Genomic DNA, 20512 nt, shown 5'->3' with positions numbered 1-20512 from the left:
GGAACAGCGCCGGAGCCGTGGTCTAGGCGGGTGACGCGAACCCTGCAGGCGGTTGCCGGCAAGTATCGGAATGCATTTGGACCCGGGCTTCTGGGATGCGCTAGGTCTAAGCACAGCGTCGCCCCTGGGCCCGAGGACGGGGGGGACGCCCGGGTGTTTCCCAGGGGACCCAGGGCTTCCCAGCCGCTGGAGTGGCCCGAGGGCGCGGGACAGGGGGCGGAGGCTGGGTTCACCCTAGGCCCGTCACCGCCCTTCTCGCCTCGATTATAAACTGGGTTGGTAATTCCTCCGGGTAAATCGGCTGCGAAGAGGATTAAAGGACGTGCGTGTGAACGTTTGTTCTCTACCGTTAGTTGAGTCCAGCGCCCGGGGTGGCAGAGTATCTGCGCGGCACGTACTGGGCTAGCTCTGAACTCTTTTGAGAATCCAGTGAAAGCCAAAAACTACTCCCTCACCTTCTTGTTAGATTAAAATAGGATAATGTATTTTATGGCCCATTGCAAACTAAAGCATTGCGCAGTGATGAAGTGATTATTACTAGCCCAAGGGAGTAGAAGCCCAATCGCACTACTTTCCCACCGTGTGACTGGGGACAAGTTGCCTGGGACATACTTACCTCGATCTATTTTTCAGGGTTGTTGTGAGCATCAAATGCCACCGTTTTTTGTTTTTTTTTTTAAGATTTTGTTTATTTGACAGGGACACAGCGAGAGAGGGAACACAAGCTGGTAGAGCAAGAGGGCGAAGCAGGCTTCCCCCTAGGCAGGGAGCCCGATGTGGGGCTCGAACCCAGGACCCTGGGATCATGACCTCAACCGAAGGCAGACGCTTAACGACTGAGCCACCCAGGCGCCCCCAAATGCCACTGATTTTTATTAACACTATAACAACCTGTAAGTGGGTACTGTTGTTATCCTTGTTTATAAATAAGCCTGAGGCCCAGAGAAGATTAAGTTCTGGGGTACCAGTGGGGCTGCGCGGCAGAGCCATGATTGGAACCCAGACGCTCTCCCTTTTCTTTCTTAGAGCTGAGCCCTCTCACTCCAGGGAGTTTAACTAGACAGACAGCTGCCTTGGATCAAGGGGCTCAGCTGGGACCTCAGGGTCCACACTAATGTTCCAGGATCTTAGGATCTCAGTCAAAGTTGTTTGTGCATTATTGGGTATGACTTAAAAGGCATCTCGTCCAGACACTTCCTTTTCCTCGCCTGTAATATACTGGTGATAGTTCTCTGCTTAAGGGTTAGGAGAATTAATGAGGTCACAAGGGAAGTGCCCCTGTTAAAACCCTGAGAAAGAAAGTAATTTAGCCAGGGTTTAGCATGCAGTTGAGGGGCAGAGCCAGACCTGGTACTTGGTCTGTTGTGTCCAAGTGATAGGCTTAGGCGTAGTACTCTTTGCACAATTGCAGGCTTTGCAAGAACACCTTGGCCAAGTATTTTTCCTTCTTCAGATGTCTCCAGGTTTTTGGAAGGAGAGAGGCTGCTTTTTAGTTGTTTTTTGTTCATTTGTTTTGTTTTTTCATAATTATACTATCATTGTAGTAATTTATTAAATCCAAAAGTGTATTTCTTTTTGTTAATTTTTTAAATGCCTTTATTTATTTGAGAGAGAGAGCACAAACCGGGGGTGGGGTGGGGGGAGGGCAACAGGCAGAGGGAGAAGCGGGCTCCCTGCTGAGGAAGGAGCCCAATGTGGGGCTTGATCTCAGGACCCTCCCAGGACCTGGAGATCATGACCAGAATGGAAGGCAACCGCTTAACCGACTGAGCCATCCAGGCGTCCCAGTATATTTAAAAAAAATTTTTTTTTTAATTTTATTTATTTGAGAGAGAAAGAGAGCGCGCGCGCGCGCGCGCACACACACACACACACACACACACACACACACACACTCTCTCTCTCTGCACGAGTAGGGGGAGGGGCAGAGGGAGAAGCCGGCTCCCTGCTGAGCAGGGAGCCTGACGTGGGGCTTGATCCCAGCACCCAGAGATCATGACCAAAGCCAAAGGCAACGGTTTAATCGACTGAGCCACCCAGGCGCCCCCAGAAGTATATTTATTTAATATAATTCGATATTATTATAACATATGAAATTGCTACCTCTTGACCACTTTTTACCTATAAAAGGATTTCACTAAAGCCACCATCCTACTCCCCTTCCCACATTTAACCACAGTAAGCAGTTTGGTGTATCTTTCCAGATTTTTTTTTTCTATTTTTTAATTTACACACCTATATTCTTACCTTTTTTTTCTTTCTGTCTTGTGGCGTTATAGTATACACATTGTTCTGCATCTTGCTTTCTTAGTGCTTAAAGTGTGTTGGAGGTCTTTCCAGGGCAGTCCATACACAGCTGCCTCATTGTTTTTACTTGTCCTGTTGCATTCCATTATAATAATGTGCTACAATGTATTTGGCTATACCAACCATTGGTAGACATTTTGGATTGTTTTTTATTTTTCACTTTTACCAACAGTAGGGAACATATGTCTGTACATGTCCAGTTCTTTCTGGAGGATAAATTTTTAGAAGATGTGGTGGTCAAAAAGAATGCACATTTATTTTATTTTTTTAAAGATTTTATTTATTTATCTGAGAGAGAGAGAATGAGAGATAGAGAGCACGAGAGGGAAGAGGGTCAGAGGGAGAAGCAGACTCCCTGCTGAGCAGGGAGCCCCATGTGGGACTCGATCCCAGGACTCCAGGATCATGACCTGAGCTGAAGGCAGTCACTTAACCAACTGAGCCACCCAGGCGCCCTATTTTATTTTATTTTTTTTAAGATTTTATTTATTTTTTTTGACAGACAGAGAGAGAGAGACAGCGAGAGAGGGAACACAAGCAGGGGGAGCTGGTGGGGGAGAAGCAGGCTTCCCACCGAGCAGGGAGCCCGATGCAGGGCTCAGTCCCAGGACCCCGGGATCATGACCTGAGCGGAAGGCAGACGCTTAATGACTGAGCCACCCAGGTGCCCCAAGTATGCACGTTTAAAATTTTGCTAGGTTTTGCCTAACTGGGAAAATCACAGCATCTTATGTTTCCACCTAAAGAAAACTAAAGTGTCTTTTTATCCACACCCTCACGAGCATTGGATATTTTTCATCTTTTAAGTTTTGCCAATATGGTGGATGAAAATGCTTCTTTTTATGATGTACCCCACTAGTTATTAATATGAGAGTAATTTGATATATACCTTTAGCCAGCTGACCATGACTGTGGACCCTGGGAAAATTTGGCTAACTTCTCCACGCCCTAGTCTTCTCACCTCTGATATGGATAGGAAAACACCTACCTAATGGGGTTGCTGCAAGGAATAAAAGAAATCTATGAAGTGTGCTCAGCATTGGGCCCAACCGATGGTGGCTAGGCAGAAAGTGATACTAGTTTGTGTTTACTGTGCTCTTTTCTTTTTGGGGTTAAACAATTTCTTCCCAGATATTCTCCTTTCATTCTTGTTCTGCCCTCTACAGACATCAGATTACTTGTCTTCCCTCTTCCACCCTTTTACTTTTCTCCAGAGAAACAATACCAGAGCCTTCCACTGTTTTGGATGACACGGTAGCGCAGCTTCAATCTCTCTCAGCATCTTGGTCCCCACTGCTGTCCCATCCACTACCAAGCTGGAAGCATTCTGCTTTGTCCAAGTACTCATATTGTGCCCAGGCTCAAATGCCATCCCCTAGGTTGTGGATCTACTGCTGTTTTTAATTACAAATACACACCTACCAATGAAACTCTCATGAGTACACCTGCTCCAAATATCTTTATTTTTATTTATTTATAGATCATACAGACATGAACTTCTGTATTATATATTGTAATACCTCCAAAGAACCTTCTAGACTTTTATCATTAATCTTAGTGACATTAATTTCTACATCACTGAAAATAGCACAGTTTTTCATCACGTTCTCATTGAGGGCATGTCTTCGTAATTGTGATGGGTTCAAACAATGAGTTATCTTTTAATGATAGTTGATATAAACCTTGTTTCACATGGTCTTGAGAAATTCTCTCTTTTTATGGCCTGCTTTTTGTCAGATGTGATTAATTCATTACTGTTTTGGTTTTTTTTTTTTTTAGGGTTTTATTTATTTGAGAGAGAAAGAGAGAGTGTGCGCACGCACGCGTAAGTAGGGGGAGGGGCAGAGGCAGAGGGAGAAGCAGACTCCCCCCTGAGCAGGGAGCCTGATGCCAGGCTTGATCCCCGGACCCTGAGTCATGACCTGAGCTGAAGGCAGATGCTTAACTGACTGGGCCACCCAGGCACTCAATTCATTACTGTTTTTATCTCATAATGTGGCAGAGGAAGATTTTATACATAGGAGTAGGAAAATCAAGAGCTCTGTTTCCTTCTGTTCATTTGTCCTTTTTTTTTAGATTTTTTTATTTATCTATTTGACAGAGAGAGACACAGAGAGAGAGGGAACGCAAGCAGGGTGAGTGGGAGAGGGAGAAGCAGGCTTCCCGCCGAGCAGGGAGCCCGATGTGGGGCTCGATCCCAGGACCCTGGGATCATGACCTGAGCTGAAGGCAGACGCTGAACAACTGAGCCACTCAGGCGCCCCCATTTGTGCTTTTGTTATGGTTATTTTCAGTCTACAGTTTCTTAGAAGGAATCTTTTTAAACTACTTGTGTATTATAAGTTAAAATTGGGTAATGTCTGGGAAGAAATGAACCTTGACCTCTGTCTCACACCTTGTACAAAAATTAATTCCAGATGAATCATAGTCCTAAATGTGAAAGCTAAAACAATAAAATTTGCAGAAGGTTATATATATGAAAATATGACCTTGGAATGGTAAAATAAAAATAAAAAAAATATGACCTTGGAGTAGGCAAAAATTTCTTAAATAGGATACAAAACACTAATCATTAAATAAAATTGATAGAGGGGCGCCTGGGTGGCTCAGTTGTTAAGCGTCTGCCTTCAGCTCAGGTCATGATCCTCGGGTCCTGGGATCCAGCCCCGCATCAGGCTCCTTGCTCGACGGGAAGAAGCCTGCTTCTCCCTCTCCCACTCCCCCTGCTTGTGTTCCCTCTCTCACTGTGTCTCTCTCTGTCAAATAAATAAATAAAATCTTTAAAAAATATAAATAAATAACAAAATAAAATTGATAGATTCCATTAAAATTAAGAACTTCTTTAATCAAGAAGAAGCCAATAAGCAGGAAGACAAGTCCCAGATTGGGAGAAGATATTTTCAGTATTCTCTGTACAATAAAGGACTTATAGTCAGCATATATATAGAGCCCTTACAAATCAATAAGAAAATGGTAGAAAGGCCAGAAGAAAAGTGGCAAAAGATGGGCGCCTGGGTGGCTCAGTCGTTAAGCGTCTTCCTTTGGCTCAGGTCATGATCCCAGGGTCCTGGGGTCGAGTCCCACATCGGGCTCCCTGCTCAGCGGGAAGCCTGCTTCTCCCTCTCCCACTCCCCCTGCTTGTGTTCCTGCTCTCACTGTCTCTCTCTGTCAAATAAATAAATAAAATCTTTAAAAAAAAAAAAGAAAGAAAAGTGGCAAAAGACTTGAACAAGCATGTCACAAAAGAGGGTATCTAAATGTCCGATGAGTATATGAAAAGGTGCTCCATTTAATTACTTATTGGGGAAAAGCAATTTAAGCACTCAATGTGGTACTACCAAAATAGATAAAATGAAAAAGATAGGAAATGCCCAAAGTTCAAAAGTTCATACACTGTTGGTAGGACATATAAATTGGCTCAACCACTTTGGAAAACCATTTAGCAGTATCTACTACAGCTGAATATATGAACACCCTACAACTCCACAGTTCCACCTCCGGGTATAGAATCAGAGAAGTGTACTTAGGTGTACAGAAGTACATGTCCACATATGTTCTTAGCATTACTGTTTCTAATTGACAAAAACTGAAAACAGTCCAAATGTCCACTTACTCAGAATATTTTACTGCAATGTGAATAAACAAACTCTTAACTACACAGAACACAGACAAGTCTCACAAACGATATCGAGTGAAAAAAAACCAAATACAGAAGAAGACATAGTGCATGAATCCATGGATATAAGGCTGCTCGGCGAGGTAGGCAGGGTGATGAAATGTTCTGTATCCTGATCTGGAGGGTGGCTACATAGGAGTCGGGGTGGTGTGTGTGTGCAGTAAAAATTCATGAAGCCATACACTTACAATCTGTATACTTTTCTGTGTTATACATAAATATACAAAAATATTTACCCCACCTCCCCACCCCCAAAAGGGCAGTGTCAGTAAATCTACTTCACTGCGCCTGTGTGAATTGCAGTAGGTTGTAATGTGCTGAAAGCAAATGTGTGGTGTTGTCAGCCCTGCCATGTGGTGGGCCTCCTCCTTCCACTGGACACCTCACCTGCCACACAGGACAGGTGGCCTTCTGACATAGGACTGACTGAGGGGCACCATTGTCATGGAGTCTTTGGGGCGCCTGGATGGCTCAGTTGTTAAGCGTCTGCCTTCGGCTCAGGTCATGATCCCAGGGTCCTGGGATCGAGCCCCACGTTGGGCTCCCTGCTCCGCGGGAAGCCTGCTTCTCCCTCTCCTGCTCCCCCTGCTTGTGTTCCCTCTCTCGCTGTGTCTCTCTCTGTCAAATAAATAAAATCTTTAGGGCGCCTGGGTGGCTCAGTTGGTTGGACAACTGCCTTCGGCTCGGGTCATGATCCTGGAGTCCCTTGGATCGAGTCCCGCATCGGGCTTCCTGCTCAGCGGGGAGTCTGCTTCTCCCTCTGACCCTCTTCCCTCCCATGCTTTCTATCTCTCATTCTCTCTCTCTCTCAAATAAATAAATAAAATCTTTAAAAAAATAAATAAATAAAATCTTAAAAAAAAATAAAATAAAAAATAAGATGGAGTCTGTGCAGGGGCTCTTGCCCTACATGTGATTCTCACCAGCGTCCAGGAACGAGCAGGATTGCATTCTTTGTGCTAGACTGTAAATCTGGTGATGTCACCTCATGACAAAACTTGAAACGGGCAAGTTAGGCATTTGCCCGTGGTGACTAAACTGTAGAGCCCTACGGTCCTGCACTGAAATTCTAGTGACCACTTAGGACCTTAGTCTTTCTAAACTTCATCTGTTCAATGGGGATAACAAGGGGAATAAACAAAGCATGGTTGTGAGAGTTGAGGTGTTTCATGCAAGGGGTTCATTGAGCATTCTTCCTAGTGAGCTCTCAACACATGTGCGCCATCACCAGGATTGTTAAGAGCCACGTGGTAAGATGTATGTTTTCATGATTTGAGGATGGTGGCGTAAGGTCATTAACCCATCTGTTTGTATCTGTGACTTTTTCTGACGGTAGGAGAAGGGAGCATCGACCTCTCCTTCATCAGGCCCAAGATGCCTCTCTTTGGGAATACGTTCAGTCCCAAGAAGACACCCCCTCGGAAGTCCGCTTCTCTCTCCAACCTGCATAATGTGAGTATTACTGCTGGGGCCCATCCCAGTGCGCAGGGACTGGAGCATCAAGCCTGGTCTCTGATGGAAAGTGTGGTTCTCTAGAGGCATCCTTGTAAGGAGGACATCCTTCTAATTCATATTATTGCTATTGCTAAAAACATTTTTTTTTTTTAAAGATTTTATTTATTTATTTGAGAGAGAGAATGAGAGATAGAAAGCACGAGAAGGAAGAGGGTCAGAGGGAGAAGCAGACTCCCCGCCGAGCAGGAAGCCCGATGTGGGACTCGATCCTGGGACTCCAGGATCATGACCTGAGCCGAAGGCAGTCGCTTAACCAACTGAGCCACCCAGGCGCCCGCTAAAAACATTTTTAACTCCTGGGGCACCTGGCTGGCTCAGTCAGAAAAGCACGCAACTCTTGATTTTGCGGTCATGAGTTTGAGCCCCATGTTGGGTATAGAGATTACTTAAATAAGTAAACTTAAAAAAAATTTGTTTTTAAAGATTTTATTTATTTGAGAGAGTGAGCAAGAGAGAGAGAGAGAGAGTACACGAGCAGGGGCAGAGGCAGAGGGAGAAGCAGACTGCCCCGCTGAGCAGGGAGCCTGACGTGGGACTCGATCCCAGGACCCTGGGATCATGACCTGAGCTGAAGGCAGACACTTAACCCACTGAGCCACCCAGGCACCCCCCCAAAAAAAAAACCATTTTTAACTCCTGTTTGGAAATCATCATCAGAGCATGTTCAGGAACCTGGTAAGATGGTCAGTGGCAGGATGGTTTTTGGCTCCAAATGGTATCATCCAGCTAGCTTTCACTTTATTCCCAAGACCTGGCCAGGGATTGATTTTAATTGTGTCTGAGAATCAAATTCATTCTCAAAGGATGATGTTTTGCCACCGTTAATGGCATTCAAGGGTGTGTTGAAGCTCCAGATGCGGCTCCTGGAGCACAGGGCTGGTTGCACTCATCCCAGAATGCCCAGTCCTAGTCCCGGTGCCTCATGGCTGCGGAGTGAGTTGTAGAAGCTCTGAAAACCACATTACAGCCCAGCTACAACTACAGACCGGGAGTTAGCGTTTCACGAAGCCTTTTCCATGACCTGTAGAGCTCCATGGTAAGCAACGGATAACATAGGAGCTTATTACCTCTAGAAAGGATTTTCTACTTTATTAAAAATTTATAGTAAGATTTCTTAAACTGGGGGCGCCTGGGTGGCTCAGTCGTTAAGCGTCTACCTTCGGCTCAGGTCATGATCCCGGGGTCCTGGGCTCGAGCCCCGCATCGGGCTCCCTGCTCCGCGGGAGGCCTGCTTCTCCCTCTCCCGCTCCCCCTGCTTGTGTTCCCTCTCTCGCTGTGTCTCTCTCTGTCAAATAAATAAAATCTTAAAAAAAAAAAAAGATTTCTTAAACTGTGAAGTGCCCAGCAGATGTCATATAATTCAAATTTCAGCATATATAGTTTTTCTGGAAAACATGTATCGTATAATAAAGTGGGAGGTTTCTTCTTACAGTGTAAAAGTTTTTGTTGTACCTTATTTGATTTTCTGACTTTGAACAAAAGCGAGAAAATGTGCCCGGTGATGATTAGAGGAAAGAAATGATTTGCCGGGGTCACACAGTTAGTGGGACTGTCTCGTCCACAGCTGGATCGGTCAACCCGGGAGGTGGAGCTGGGCCTCGACTACGGAACCCCCACCATGAACCTGGCGGGGCAAAGCCTGAAGTTTGAAAATGGCCAGTGGATAGCAGGTGGGCTGATCTCCTGCCGTGGTGTCCACGGAGAGCGTGGAAGCAAAAGCCCCCATGTAACTGCCCATTCTGTCCTTCCCCCAGAGACGGGGATTAGTGGCGGTGTGGACAGGAGGGAGGCCCAGCGCCTCCGCAGGCGGAACCAGCAGTTGGAGGAAGAGAACAATCTCTTGCGGCTAAAGGTGGACATCCTACTGGACATGGTGAGGAGGGCGATGGGAAGGGACGTCTAGGCTTTTTTTTTTTTTTTAAACATTTTATTTATTTATTTGACAGAGAGACAGCAAGAGAGAACACAAGCAGGGGGAGCGGGAGAGGGAGAAGCAGGCCTCCCGCTGAGCAGGGAGCCCGATGCGGGGCTCGATCCCAGGACCCCGGGATCATGACCCGAGCTGAAGGCAGACGCTTAACCGACTGAGCCACCCAGGTGCCCCTGCCTAGGCTTTTCTGGTGGGAGGCTCCACCACGAGTCATTCCATCCAAGCCCGGGTACAGTGCTTTGAATCTAAAGATCCAGATCATACAGCGCCCCTGCTCTCAAGGGCTCACAGTCTAGCAGGGAGGTGGGCAGTAGGCACACACAGTGACAGGGCCTCATGGTGAGGGCAACGGTTGGAGTCTGCGTTGGGCCGGGTGTCAGCACAGGACGGGGAACAAGTCATTCTGTCGAGTCCGGAGGGTGTTGGAGGAAGGGATATTTGAGCTGAATGTGGAAGGATAAAGGGAGGAATGAAGGCTTTCCAGGAAGAAGGACCGTCTGCCCATGGCTTGGAGGTGTCCCATATCAAGCGGGCCCAGACCTGCCGAGGAGCACGCTCTCTCAGTTCCTTGTGGCTGCAAAAGACCCAGTGGGCCGCTGGGCCTGGGGCTGCAGGTGAGAGGTGACTAGGACACAGGAGAGCCCTTGCTGTCATGCGTTCTGGACCAACCCGCCTGGTTCCTTGTGCAGCGCCGCCACTGGCTTTGTGACTTGAGCAAATTACTTCACGGCTGCAGGTGTCGAAACTTAGTGTCTTCATCAGCGAAACAGGCACCATGAGAGGATCTGCCTCATACTGAGTTAATAATCCAAGTAAAGCACTTGGAAAAGAGAATTGCTCAGAAGTGTAGCTTTTCTCCCCCCGCAGTAAGCTGACCTCTACTTTGGAGAGTAAAGTTTCTGTCCCTGTCCTGAATATCTTCCACTTTCTACTCTAAAGTCCATTGAAAGATCCTAATGAGGAAAGTGGCATTCTTTTTCAAGCATTTTTTTCCCCTAATCACCATTATGTGAGCTACGGCTCAGAAACAACTCAGACCCTAATTCTTTAGCCTTAGGAAGGCCCATTGTCTGCCTTTTTCATCCTGAGGCCTGCTCTCTTTAAGGCAGTGCATGCTGAGCAATCCTAGGTGACCAGAATGTTGCGAGGGTGGATTGTGGCTGTTCTTTATGTACTGGAGGCCCTGGGGTTCCCCAAGGAGTTCCCACGGTGGACGGCATCGGCGGTGTGAGAGAGAGGCCGGCGGCGGGGGGGGGGGCCCTTTCCCTAGTGCACACAGCTGCCCTTGCGAACGTGACTCAGCGCAGAAGGGTCCTGCTTTCTTACAGTCTCCTGCCTTCATTTCAGCTGTCCGAGACCACCGCCGAGTCCCACTTAATGGAGAAAGAATTGAAGGAGCTGAAGAGCGTCAGCCGCAGGAGGAAATGAGCCCCTGAAGATACTCGTTAGGAGAAAAGGACATTTGTTAGGAGAAAGTCCACCGACCAGAGGAGTGGGGATGTGGCTGAGGGTTTTTTTGTAGCCGAACTAGGGGATTAGGTACTGGGAGAGAGGTATAATGGGGTGAAAGGCCCCCCTCAGGTTGGCAGCAGGAAGGTACAACATTGCTGGCAGAAACCAGGACCCCAGGCCAGGGCGGTGAGCAGGAATGAGCCCTGGCGTACTGCCGGTAGTCACTTCACGTACGAATGTGCCTCCCCAGGTTCTCCTCGCCGGACTGATGCAGCTGGCTGAAGCAGCTGGACTTCATTGCCTCACCGCTCATTGCTGGTATTTGGGGTGTGGCACGAGCACTTCTAAACGGCTTGTGTTGGGGGCCTCCGATGAGCAGCCCTCCTGGTTCTCTGCACCGTCCCTTCCCCGCCCCGGGGCTGCTTTCTCTGTCCTTTAAAGAATACTTGTTCGTGGACTCCATCCCCCTCTTCTGGCTTCAGCTTCTCGGTGGCGAGCCCCAGCGTTCCACGGCAACACTATTTTTGTGCTACTTTCCTGTTTACTTTCTCAAAATTAAATGATGGTATATAATCTGTCTGTGGCCAAAGTGACTGAGAAATGAAAGTAGCAGTTCTTAAAGAAGTCAGTGGACCCTGGAGTCTAAGCTTCTGTTTGGCTGTCCAGAGACAGAGTTTTTAAGTTGTGGGGAAATGTCACCCCTGCAGGAGAAGCATTCCAGCTTCCCGGGCATCCGCCGAGGCTGACTGGAAACAGAACAGTCTCTCTGCCCAGATTCCTCTGCTGTCCTTCAGAGATCTGGGACTAGCCTGGACCTGACAGGGACCGAGTCGTCGAGCGGTCTGGTCGAGTGGTCGGGGTGGGGGCCTGCTTTCCTGGAGAGGGAATTTGCACCTCAGTCTGTGTGAGCTGAGCTGCTGTGGCTGGAGGAGGGAGTCAGTGAGGGAACCCAGCTCCCAAAGTTAAGGGGGAGGGCACTGAGATGGGGACAGGGGACAGAGCCCAGAGCTGTAGCCTGGCAATGGCTATGATGGTCAGCAGTTTCTGAAAGCCTGTGACTTGTGTGGAACCGACCTCAGCACCTTCTCCTCCTACTCTTGTCTCCCTCAGCTCAGCCCTGTGAATGGGGGACTGGCAGCAGTTGTCCTCAGAGGTAAGGAACCAGGTTCCAGGAGGTTCAGAAGCTGGTCCAGGATCATACAGAAGTGTGAGAGTCTGCTGACTCCCAGCTCCTGGTGAAAGGGAGGAGCTGGTAGGGGACGGCCTCCAGTGGACCAGCTCTAGGGGAGATGGATAGAGGCTCCACCCCATAAGCTCACCTTCTGATATAGGAGAGAATAACTCAGAAGAAATCGGAGGATACAAAAGTAAACAGGATGTAAATGCTCCAGCTCATGGCAGCCGTTGAGAGTTGGCTTGTTCCTGGCCCTGCATCAGGAGCAACCATTTATTGAGTGCCTTCCAATGCCAGACACCTATTGCTGAATCTCATAGAATTCAGGTTTGTTATCGTCCCCTGCTTTTAGATGAAGAAACGAGCTCCCTCAAGGTGACACAGCTGGAAGGGGTGGAGCCTGGACCGAAACCCTGGGAATCATGAGGGGCAGGTTTGGTTGTCACAGTGATGTGGGTCCCCGCGTCGCCCTGCCACCAGAGAGCCCTGGAGCCATTACGTGGGACAGTTCTGCAGTAAAGAAGGACTTCTATTTTGAGTGATAAGGGAAATAAGCTGTCGGTGAGTTTGAGCAGAGGAGTGCTATGATCAATTTTTTTAAAAGACTTATTTATTTTAGAGAGTGTACGGCAGGGAGGGGCAGAGGGAGAGGCGAGAGAACCTCTAACAGACTCCCAACGCGGGACTTGATGTCATGACCCTGAGATCATTACTTGAGCTGAAATCAAGAAATCAGAGGCTCAACTGACAACCACCCAAGTGTCCCAGTCAATTTGTGTTTCCTGATGGATATGAGGAAAAGAGGAAGGTGGCTACCTCCCACCACCACAGCCTTTGTATTTTTCCCAGGAAGATGCTATCTACTTTCAAGTTCTTTTTTTTTTTTTTTAAGATTTTATTTATTTGACAGAGAGAGACATAGCAAGAGAGAGAACACAAGCAGGGGGAGTGGGGGAGGGAGAAGCAGGCTTCCCATGGAGCAGGGAGCCCGACGTGGGGCTCGATCCCAGGACCCTGGGACCCTGGGATCATGATCTGAGCCGAAGGCAGATGCTTAACAACTGAGCCACCCAGGCGCCCCTACTTTCAAGTTCTTAACCTTTCTAGTCAGATACATCCTTCAGGTTCTGGTTAAAATTCTTCCTCCTTCAAAGACTTTATGAGCCAAATCTGCTACGGATGGGCCACCCAAGTAAATAGTGCTGTCTACTTGACATTATCTCTTGTGATACTACAACAATTTTGGGAATTTCTGAGCCGCGCATCAAGTTACGGGGCGCTGTTATGGGGGAGCTGCATGGAAACTCTGGGGGTGTCAGGGAGTGAGTGAAATTAGAGGCAGTTGGAGGGAGTCCTACAGGCCTTGCAAGGGGATCCACCTGCACAATTGTGCAGATACAGGCTAATGTGTGTTTTTTTATGGGAGGGGCTTACAGCTTTTCTAAGATTCTCAAAGGGATCTGTGCCTGCCCACTGACCCACATCAAGAACTGCTGTATCACCAATTTCAAATTCTGACAGGACAGAAACAGGAGAGGTGAAATCATGGACTCACAGGATAGGGTAGGAGAGGAGCCAGAGGCTGGGGTTCCAGAACGCCCCATCTCCATCCAAATGGCAAAGTTAGCCGTGCACCTGCCTGGGGCATTCACATTCACTTGTTAGCACCTTTATTTGTCTCCTTAGCCTTCCATAGTGCCCCCTGGCCGAACATCATTCTTGCCTTGCGCCTTCTTTGCTTGGCATTTCTCCCTGAAACCTTCAGTGAAGCCACTCTTCTCCCGATTTCCCTTCTTCCTCTCCAGCAGCTCCTCCTTGAACCTCTTGAGGCTCCTCTTCCCCCCCTTTTCCCCCAAGAGTTTTGATTTTCTGTTTTTTTTTTTTTAATTTTTTTTAAAGATTTTTTATTTATTTATTAGAATGAGAGAGAGAGAGAGCACGAGAGGGAAGAGGGTCAGAGGGAGAAGCAGACTCCCCGCCGAGCAGGGAGCCCGATGTGGGACTCGATCCCGGGACTCCAGGACCATGACCTGAGCCGAAGGCAGTGGCTTAACCAACTGAGCCACCCAGGCGCCCTTCTGTTTGTTTTTAATTTAAATTTTTTTCTATGTGGCAGATTACATACAACATAAAATTTACCATCTTCACCATTTATAATTAGTTCAGTGGTACCAAATACATTCATAATGATTGCACCCATCACCACCATCCATCTCCAGATGCTTCATCTTGTAAAGCTGAAACTCTGTACCCATCAAACAGTAACTCCCCATTTTGTAACCAAATCCAAGTTCAAGTGCCTGACGTGCAGTAAAGCTGATCACTGAAACAGACTTCAAGTGTGCAGCAAGGCAAAAGTTTATTCTTGCAGCCAAATGAGGAGCCGGGAAGACAAGCTTCAAGTCGGCCTCCCTGAAGCAGGAGAGCCAGGGATTTTTAACAAGTGGAAAAGGGTCTGAGTAAAGGGGAGAGGAGTTACGTGACTCAAAATCAGATAAAGGAAGTTATGAAGTAAGGGAGGGTTCACTGCATTTTGTTGGGCCCTAAGGGGCGCAGTGTCCGGAGTGGTTCCAGTTGGCTTCAGGAGGAAACCTTAAGTTCCTGCAAAACAATTAAATTAACACTTAGCATCTCTCCCAGGGCTTTTAATACTCTGTACTGCATGATGTCCCCCCTCTTTTTTTTATCCCTTCTCAGTGATAGAATTATTGAAAGTTCTTTTATTTTTTTTAAGATTTTATTTATGTATGTATGTATGTATGTATGTATTTATTTATTTATTTGACAGAGAGAGAGAGAGAGATGGTGAGAGAGGGAACACAAGCAGGGGGAGTGGGAGAGGGAGAAGGAGGCTTCCCGCTGAGCAGGGATCCCAATGCGGGTCTCGATCCCAGGACATGACCCGAGCCGAAGGTAGACGCTTAACGACTGAGCCACCCAGGCGCCCCAAAAGTTCTTTTATTCAGGGTTTTTGTTTTGTTTTAGATCATGTATTGCTCTTGTGACTATAAACAAAATTAGTTGGTTAAAGTTTTCCTAAAACTTCCCCACATTAGTATTGTGACTTTCCACTTGGAGGCATTAAAGCCTGTACCTTCCACATAAGATTGCCTTTCTAGGCACACCTGGCTGGCTCACTTGGTAGAGCATTCAACTCTTGATCTCAGGATCGTGAATTCAAGCCCCAGGTTGGGTGTGGAGCCTACTTAAAAAAAGAGGGGAAAAAAAAGATTGCCTTCTCTCCCTCAAACACTTCCAGCATTTCCTAAAAGCCCACAAAAGAATTGAAAGCCACTGGTACTGGGCTCTTAAGCTGCCCACTTTATATAGTGCTAGCCAACATAAATAATTTTTTTTTTTTTAAAGATTTTTATTTATTTGACAGAGAGAGACACAGCGAGAGAGGGAACACAAGCAGGGGGAGTGGGAGAGGGAGAAGCAGGCTCCCCGCCGAGTAGGGAGCCCGATGTGGGGCTCGATCCCAGGACCCTGGGATCACGACCTGAGCCGAAGGCAGCTGCTTAACCAACTGAGCCACCCAGGCGCCCCATAAATAATTTTAACAAATGCAAAAAGGCATAATAAGTGTGCAGCCTGATAGATTATCCAAAATGAACATACCCAGGTAAACACTACCCAGGTCAAGAAATAGAACTTTACCAGCACCCCAGAAGCCAGTCTCCTGCCCCTTACCAAATATTATCCCCTCCGAGGTATTCAAAGGGAATCACTAATCCACACAATAGATTGGTTTTACCGGTTTTTGAACTTTATGTAATGGAATAAAACAGTAAGCACCCTTTTGAGACATAAAAACTTTTTTTTTTTTAAGATTTTATTTATTTGTCAGAGAGAGAGCACAAGTGTGTACAAGCAAGGGGAGCAGCAGGCAGAGGGAGAAGCGGATTCCCTGCTGAGCAAGAAGCCCGATGCGGGCCTTGATCCCAGGACCCTGGGATCGTGACCTGAGCCAAAGGCAGCCGCCCAACCAACTGAGCCATCCAGTTGTCCCGACATAAAAACTGTCTATGGTCAGTGCTGCCCTGTTTGGAGCTGAAAAGAACCAAGGACTGTTACAGGAGGAAGTGCAAACATACCTGCCCCTCCATATGTAAGCACAGGATGAAGGACATGGTCCTGCATCAGATAGAGACGTGGACTGTTCAGTCCTGAAATTCTCTGATTCCATGGTCAGCTGGCCAAAGTGTTTATCAAATCACCCTTGTATTAAGAATTTGTGTGAGGGGTGCCTGGGTGGCTCAGTCGGTTGGGCGTCTGCCTTCCGCTCAGGTCACCATCTCAGGGTCCTGGGGCGCCTGGGTGGCTCAGTCGTTAGGTGTCTGCCTTTGGCTCAGGTCATGATCGCAGGTCCTGGGATCGAGTCCCGCACAGGGCTCCCTGCTCCACGGAAGCCTGCTTCTCCCTCTCCAGCTCCCCCTGCTTGTGTTCCCTCTCTCGCTGTGTCTCTGTCAAATAAATAAATAAAATCTTTAGAAAAATGATCTCAGGGTCCTGGGGTAGAGCCCTGTGACATGCTCCCTGCTCAGTGAGGAGCCTGCTTCTCCCTCTCCCTCTGCCCCCACCCCAGCTTGTGCGCTCTCTCTCTCTCAAATAAAATAAAAAAAGAACTTGTGTGGCACATTATAAAAAGCATTTGATCCATCAAGGCAAAAAATTAAAATATGGATAATACCTAATGCTGGGGACAGTGTGGGGAAAAGGACACTTCCATTTACAATCATTAAAGTATATGATATATTGTGGGAAGCCTGCTTCTCCCACTCCCCCTGTGTTCCCTCTCTTGCTGTCTCTCTGTCAAATAAATAAATAAAACCTTTAAAAAAAAAGTATATAATTTCGAGGGCAATTATCTAATATCGAGCAAAGTACTAAATGTTCATACTTTCTGGCCGGCAAACTTGCTTCTAGAAATATATCCTCCATGAGAGACTCTGGACTCCGGGAGCCAAACTGAGGGTTATAGGAGGGAGGGGGTGGGGGATAGGGTAACCAACTGGGTGATGGGTATTAAGGAGGGCACATGATGGCATGAGCACTGGGTGTTATACGCAACTAATGAGTCGTTGAACACTACATCAAAAACTAATGATGTACTGCATGTTGGCTAACTGAACATAATAAAAAAATTACAAAATAAAATAAAAAATAAATAAATTTAAAAAAAAAGAACTATATCCTCCAGAAGGATTTGCCACGCACCCCTGTACTGTGCCTCAACTTCCTTATTTCTAAACCAGGGATAATAGTACATACCTCAGTGGGTTGCTGTGACGATTAAATGAGTACACACACACACACAATGCCTGGTACTCAAGTATGTAAGTGCTAATTCTTGCCTTTGTCTTAGTATATTGGCACTGTTCACCGGACCTTTTCCCAAAAGACCAATAAACCTCCAAATATCTAACTCTTACCAAATAACACACCCCGCCGGGAAATGAGACTGGATTACTGTTTGTCTCAGTGTGGCCCCTGGGAGCTAATTAAAATGCAGATTTCTGGGCCCACCCTAAACCGGAGAGAATTACTACGGCGGAAGCACCGCGGCTCTGTACCTGGATCAAATTTCCCAGGTGTTTCTTACTTGGCCGAAAGCCGAAGTCCGCCGGCCAGAAGGCGTCGTTCTTCCGCAGCACTTCAGCCTCCGGCTCCCGGAAGAGCACCTCTGTCCGCCGGGGGGGGGCGGGGTGTGCTGCACTTGCCTCCTCTTTTCCGCTTCCGGTGTCTCCCTGCAGCCATGGCCGCCGCCGCCGCCGCTGGCGGTCCTGCGGCGCCTCTGTCCCCGGACGAATTGCTTCCGAAAGGCGATTCCGAGAAGACTGAAGAGGAGCTGGAGGAGGAAGACGACGAGGAGGTACTGGGGCCCTGCGATGTGGGGCGGGGTGCGAAGTTACGGGCGGGGAGCGACCGGCTCGGGGGTGTGAGCTCCGCGTGCTGCGGGATTCGGACGAAGGCGCGTCGCGGAGCCCGGAGAGGTCGGGGGGAGGTGTCTTCTCCGGGAGGCGGGGTTAGGGCCCCCCACTGGGCCGGGGCAGGGTGCCCTAGCCCCAGGGGATGGTAGCCGTTGCTTCGGTCAAGACCCGCGCCGCATCCACCACAGCTAGATGAGACCCTGTCGGAGAGACTGTGGGGTCTGACGGAGATGTTCCCAGAGAGGGTCCGGTCCGCGGCTGGAGCGACTTTTGATCTCTCCCTCTTTGTGGCTCAGAAAATGTACAGGTAAGGGACGAGGGCAGAGACATTGGGGCGTGCCTGGGGTGACTGAAGTGCCGCGAATGAGCGTGGGATTTGGAAGTAGCAGACGGGGGTTGGAGACCAGCCCGCCACCTAGACCACTTGAGTGACCTTGGGCTGGTGGGTACCTTAACCTTTCTTGGTCTCCATTTCCTTTCCCTAAAGTGGCAGTTCTTACGGGTCGGGGTTGTTGGGAGGATCGTTTCACATTATGTGAGGTAATTAATGTGCTGTATAAGTAGCTTTGTAAGAACTCAGGAGAACGTTGGAACTGCTGGCAGGAGATAAACGGCCGGCAGAAGTGCTTGTCCTGTTTCTGGTAGGAGGATGGTGCAAGGGTTGGGTAGAAACACGCCTGTCAAAAACATGGGAGCGTGAGAGGTTTGGTTACTGGTTCCTTGGTGAAGCGGGCCCGTTTTTGTGTCTCACTTTCATGCTCACACTCCCTCTGCAGGTTTTCCAGGGCAGCCTTGTGGATTGGGACCACTTCCTTCATGATCCTGGTTCTTCCTGTCGTCTTTGAGACTGAGAAGTTGCAAATGGAGCAGCAACAGCAACTGCAGCAGCGGCAGGTGAGCCCAGCCCCTGGGCCTGTTGCCAGTGGTGGAGAGGCAAGTTGTTGATTTCCCAGCACCTGCGGAGACCAGCAGTTACTTGTGGGTAGAGATTGGGCTCCAGCCCATGCTTTTTTGGGTACCTGTGCTCAGCAGTTTGTGTAGACCTTGTCTGCCCTGTCAGTTAAGTGGAAATGCGATCCCTAGGCTTGTGTGATGCCTTATACCCCTCCTTTTCTTTTCCAGATACTTCTAGGGCCTAACACAGGGCTCTCAGGAGGAATGCCAGGGGCTCTACCTTCACTTCCTGGAAAGATCTAGATTGCTACTGCTATATGACTTGTCTCAGTGGGACAAGTTTGAAAATTCAATAGTGTTTGAACTGCTGATTATTTGGATTTTTTTTTCTTTTTTTTAACTTTGGCACATTGATCTATCTAAACCTGGTGGGGAGAATTCTCCCCAGTGTCTCACGGAGACTCCCAACTTGCAACTGTGCCCTCCACGCTGTCCCATTTCTTCTGTTCTCACTCTGATACGAGTTCAGGAATGCAGACGGTTACTCCAGCTCTGGCCATCCCACCCCTTTCACTAAGTCACTCATGACCGGAAGATCTCACTATCCCATTGTGGCAGAGGAACTGATGCCACTGGGAAGGATGTACCCCTGACCATTTTTGTTTTTAAGCATGAGATGTTGGGAAGGGACATGCACACGACATGAAATACACAATGCATTACAGCCGTAGTGTAACACAGCCACTGTGAATTCCTATGTTGGAAAGGAGGGAGGGCCGGGCAGCAGTTTCAACCATAGGATGGACAGAGTAGGAGCTCATTTCCTCTGCCCATTTTGGCTATCAAGAGACCTGTATGTCTGTCTAAAAAAGAAAAAAAAGTAAGTGCTCACTTTTTGTATTTAAATATTAAAAATGATTCCAATGGAAAGTGTCATCTATGTACTTGTGATACACATCTCGAAATCACTTCAGACTGCCCCTCACATTTCCTCTCAGCTCAGCTAGCCATCACCATTTAACAGTTTGACCCCTCAGGTGCAAGTTAGTTAAACTTCCAAAAGTGAAAAAGATGTTTATTTCTGGCCAAGAACCTCTTAATAGTAATCTCTGCCCTGAATTCAGACAATCATTTTCAGATCCACCAACAAAGGACTAGGTCCATGTACTTGTACAATCTACAGTGACATAAAGGATTTGTAGGTGATGACACAGTACTGATTTCTGGTCTAGGGAGGGAAGGGTGGCAAATAGAACTTTTTTGGTTCTTTTAAAAATAATTGCTGAGATGAGCTGATTATGAATCCAAGTACCCTTGTCTTTGAACTTTGCAGTTTTTCATGTAACAAATTTTTATTAGCACTGTGCTGTTAACAGTACTGAGCCTTTTATGTGTATCATATTTATCAGAATACAACTATACAATTTAGGGTGTAGTACTATTCCTATTTTACAGAGGAAACGGTCACAGAAAGGTTAAGTAATCTACCAGACTGCATAGGAAATGCTGGATCTGAATTCAAATCCAGTACGCCCTCTGCTATGTGATCTTGACCTTGTTAACCAGAGAAAAACACTGGTCACCTGTCAGTGCTGGTAAAGAAAACTTGTACTTAAGATTCAGATTCCTCA

General features: G+C 47.6%; 2 protein-coding genes across 2 annotated transcripts; both read left to right on the top strand.

Annotated features, from left to right (window-relative positions):
- Window positions 1-11453, top strand: CBY1 (chibby 1, beta catenin antagonist). The gene is made up of 5 exons (XM_025881713.2): window positions 1-58; window positions 7323-7435; window positions 9063-9168; window positions 9253-9371; window positions 10776-11453. The coding sequence occupies exons 2-5, from the start codon at window positions 7358-7360 to the stop codon at window positions 10854-10856; spliced, it is 384 nt and encodes a 127-aa protein (XP_025737498.1). The 5' UTR covers window positions 1-58; window positions 7323-7357; the 3' UTR covers window positions 10857-11453.
- A 6321-nt stretch (window positions 11454-17774) lies between these two features.
- TOMM22 (translocase of outer mitochondrial membrane 22) lies at window positions 17775-19811 on the top strand. The gene is made up of 4 exons (XM_025882038.2): window positions 17775-17929; window positions 18176-18294; window positions 18764-18881; window positions 19110-19811. The coding sequence occupies exons 1-4, from the start codon at window positions 17813-17815 to the stop codon at window positions 19182-19184; spliced, it is 429 nt and encodes a 142-aa protein (XP_025737823.1). The 5' UTR covers window positions 17775-17812; the 3' UTR covers window positions 19185-19811.
- Window positions 19812-20512: the final 701 nt, after the last annotated feature.

This window comes from Callorhinus ursinus, unplaced genomic scaffold (genome assembly GCF_003265705.2).
Source record: "Callorhinus ursinus isolate GAN/ISIS: 27379988/994484 unplaced genomic scaffold, GSC_fseal_2.0 scaffold48, whole genome shotgun sequence".
NCBI lineage: Eukaryota > Metazoa > Chordata > Mammalia > Carnivora > Otariidae > Callorhinus > Callorhinus ursinus.
This window is presented reverse-complemented; position numbering and strand designations above follow the sequence as displayed.

Bases quoted from the DNA above. Each gene is read 5' to 3' on its own strand.
- CBY1 (XM_025881713.2), top strand. From the start codon at position 7,358: ATGCCTCTCTTTGGGAATACGTTCAGTCCCAAGAAGACACCCCCTCGG. The intron at 7,436-9,062 runs GTGAGTATTACT...TCTCGTCCACAG, and splicing joins CTCTCTCCAACCTGCATAAT to CTGGATCGGTCAACCCGGGA. The intron at 9,169-9,252 runs GTGGGCTGATCT...TCCTTCCCCCAG, and splicing joins AAATGGCCAGTGGATAGCAG to AGACGGGGATTAGTGGCGGT.
- TOMM22 (XM_025882038.2), top strand. From the start codon at position 17,813: ATGGCCGCCGCCGCCGCCGCTGGCGGTCCTGCGGCGCCTCTGTCCCCG. The intron at 17,930-18,175 runs GTACTGGGGCCC...CATCCACCACAG, and splicing joins AGGAGGAAGACGACGAGGAG to CTAGATGAGACCCTGTCGGA. The intron at 18,295-18,763 runs GTAAGGGACGAG...CTCCCTCTGCAG, and splicing joins GTGGCTCAGAAAATGTACAG to GTTTTCCAGGGCAGCCTTGT.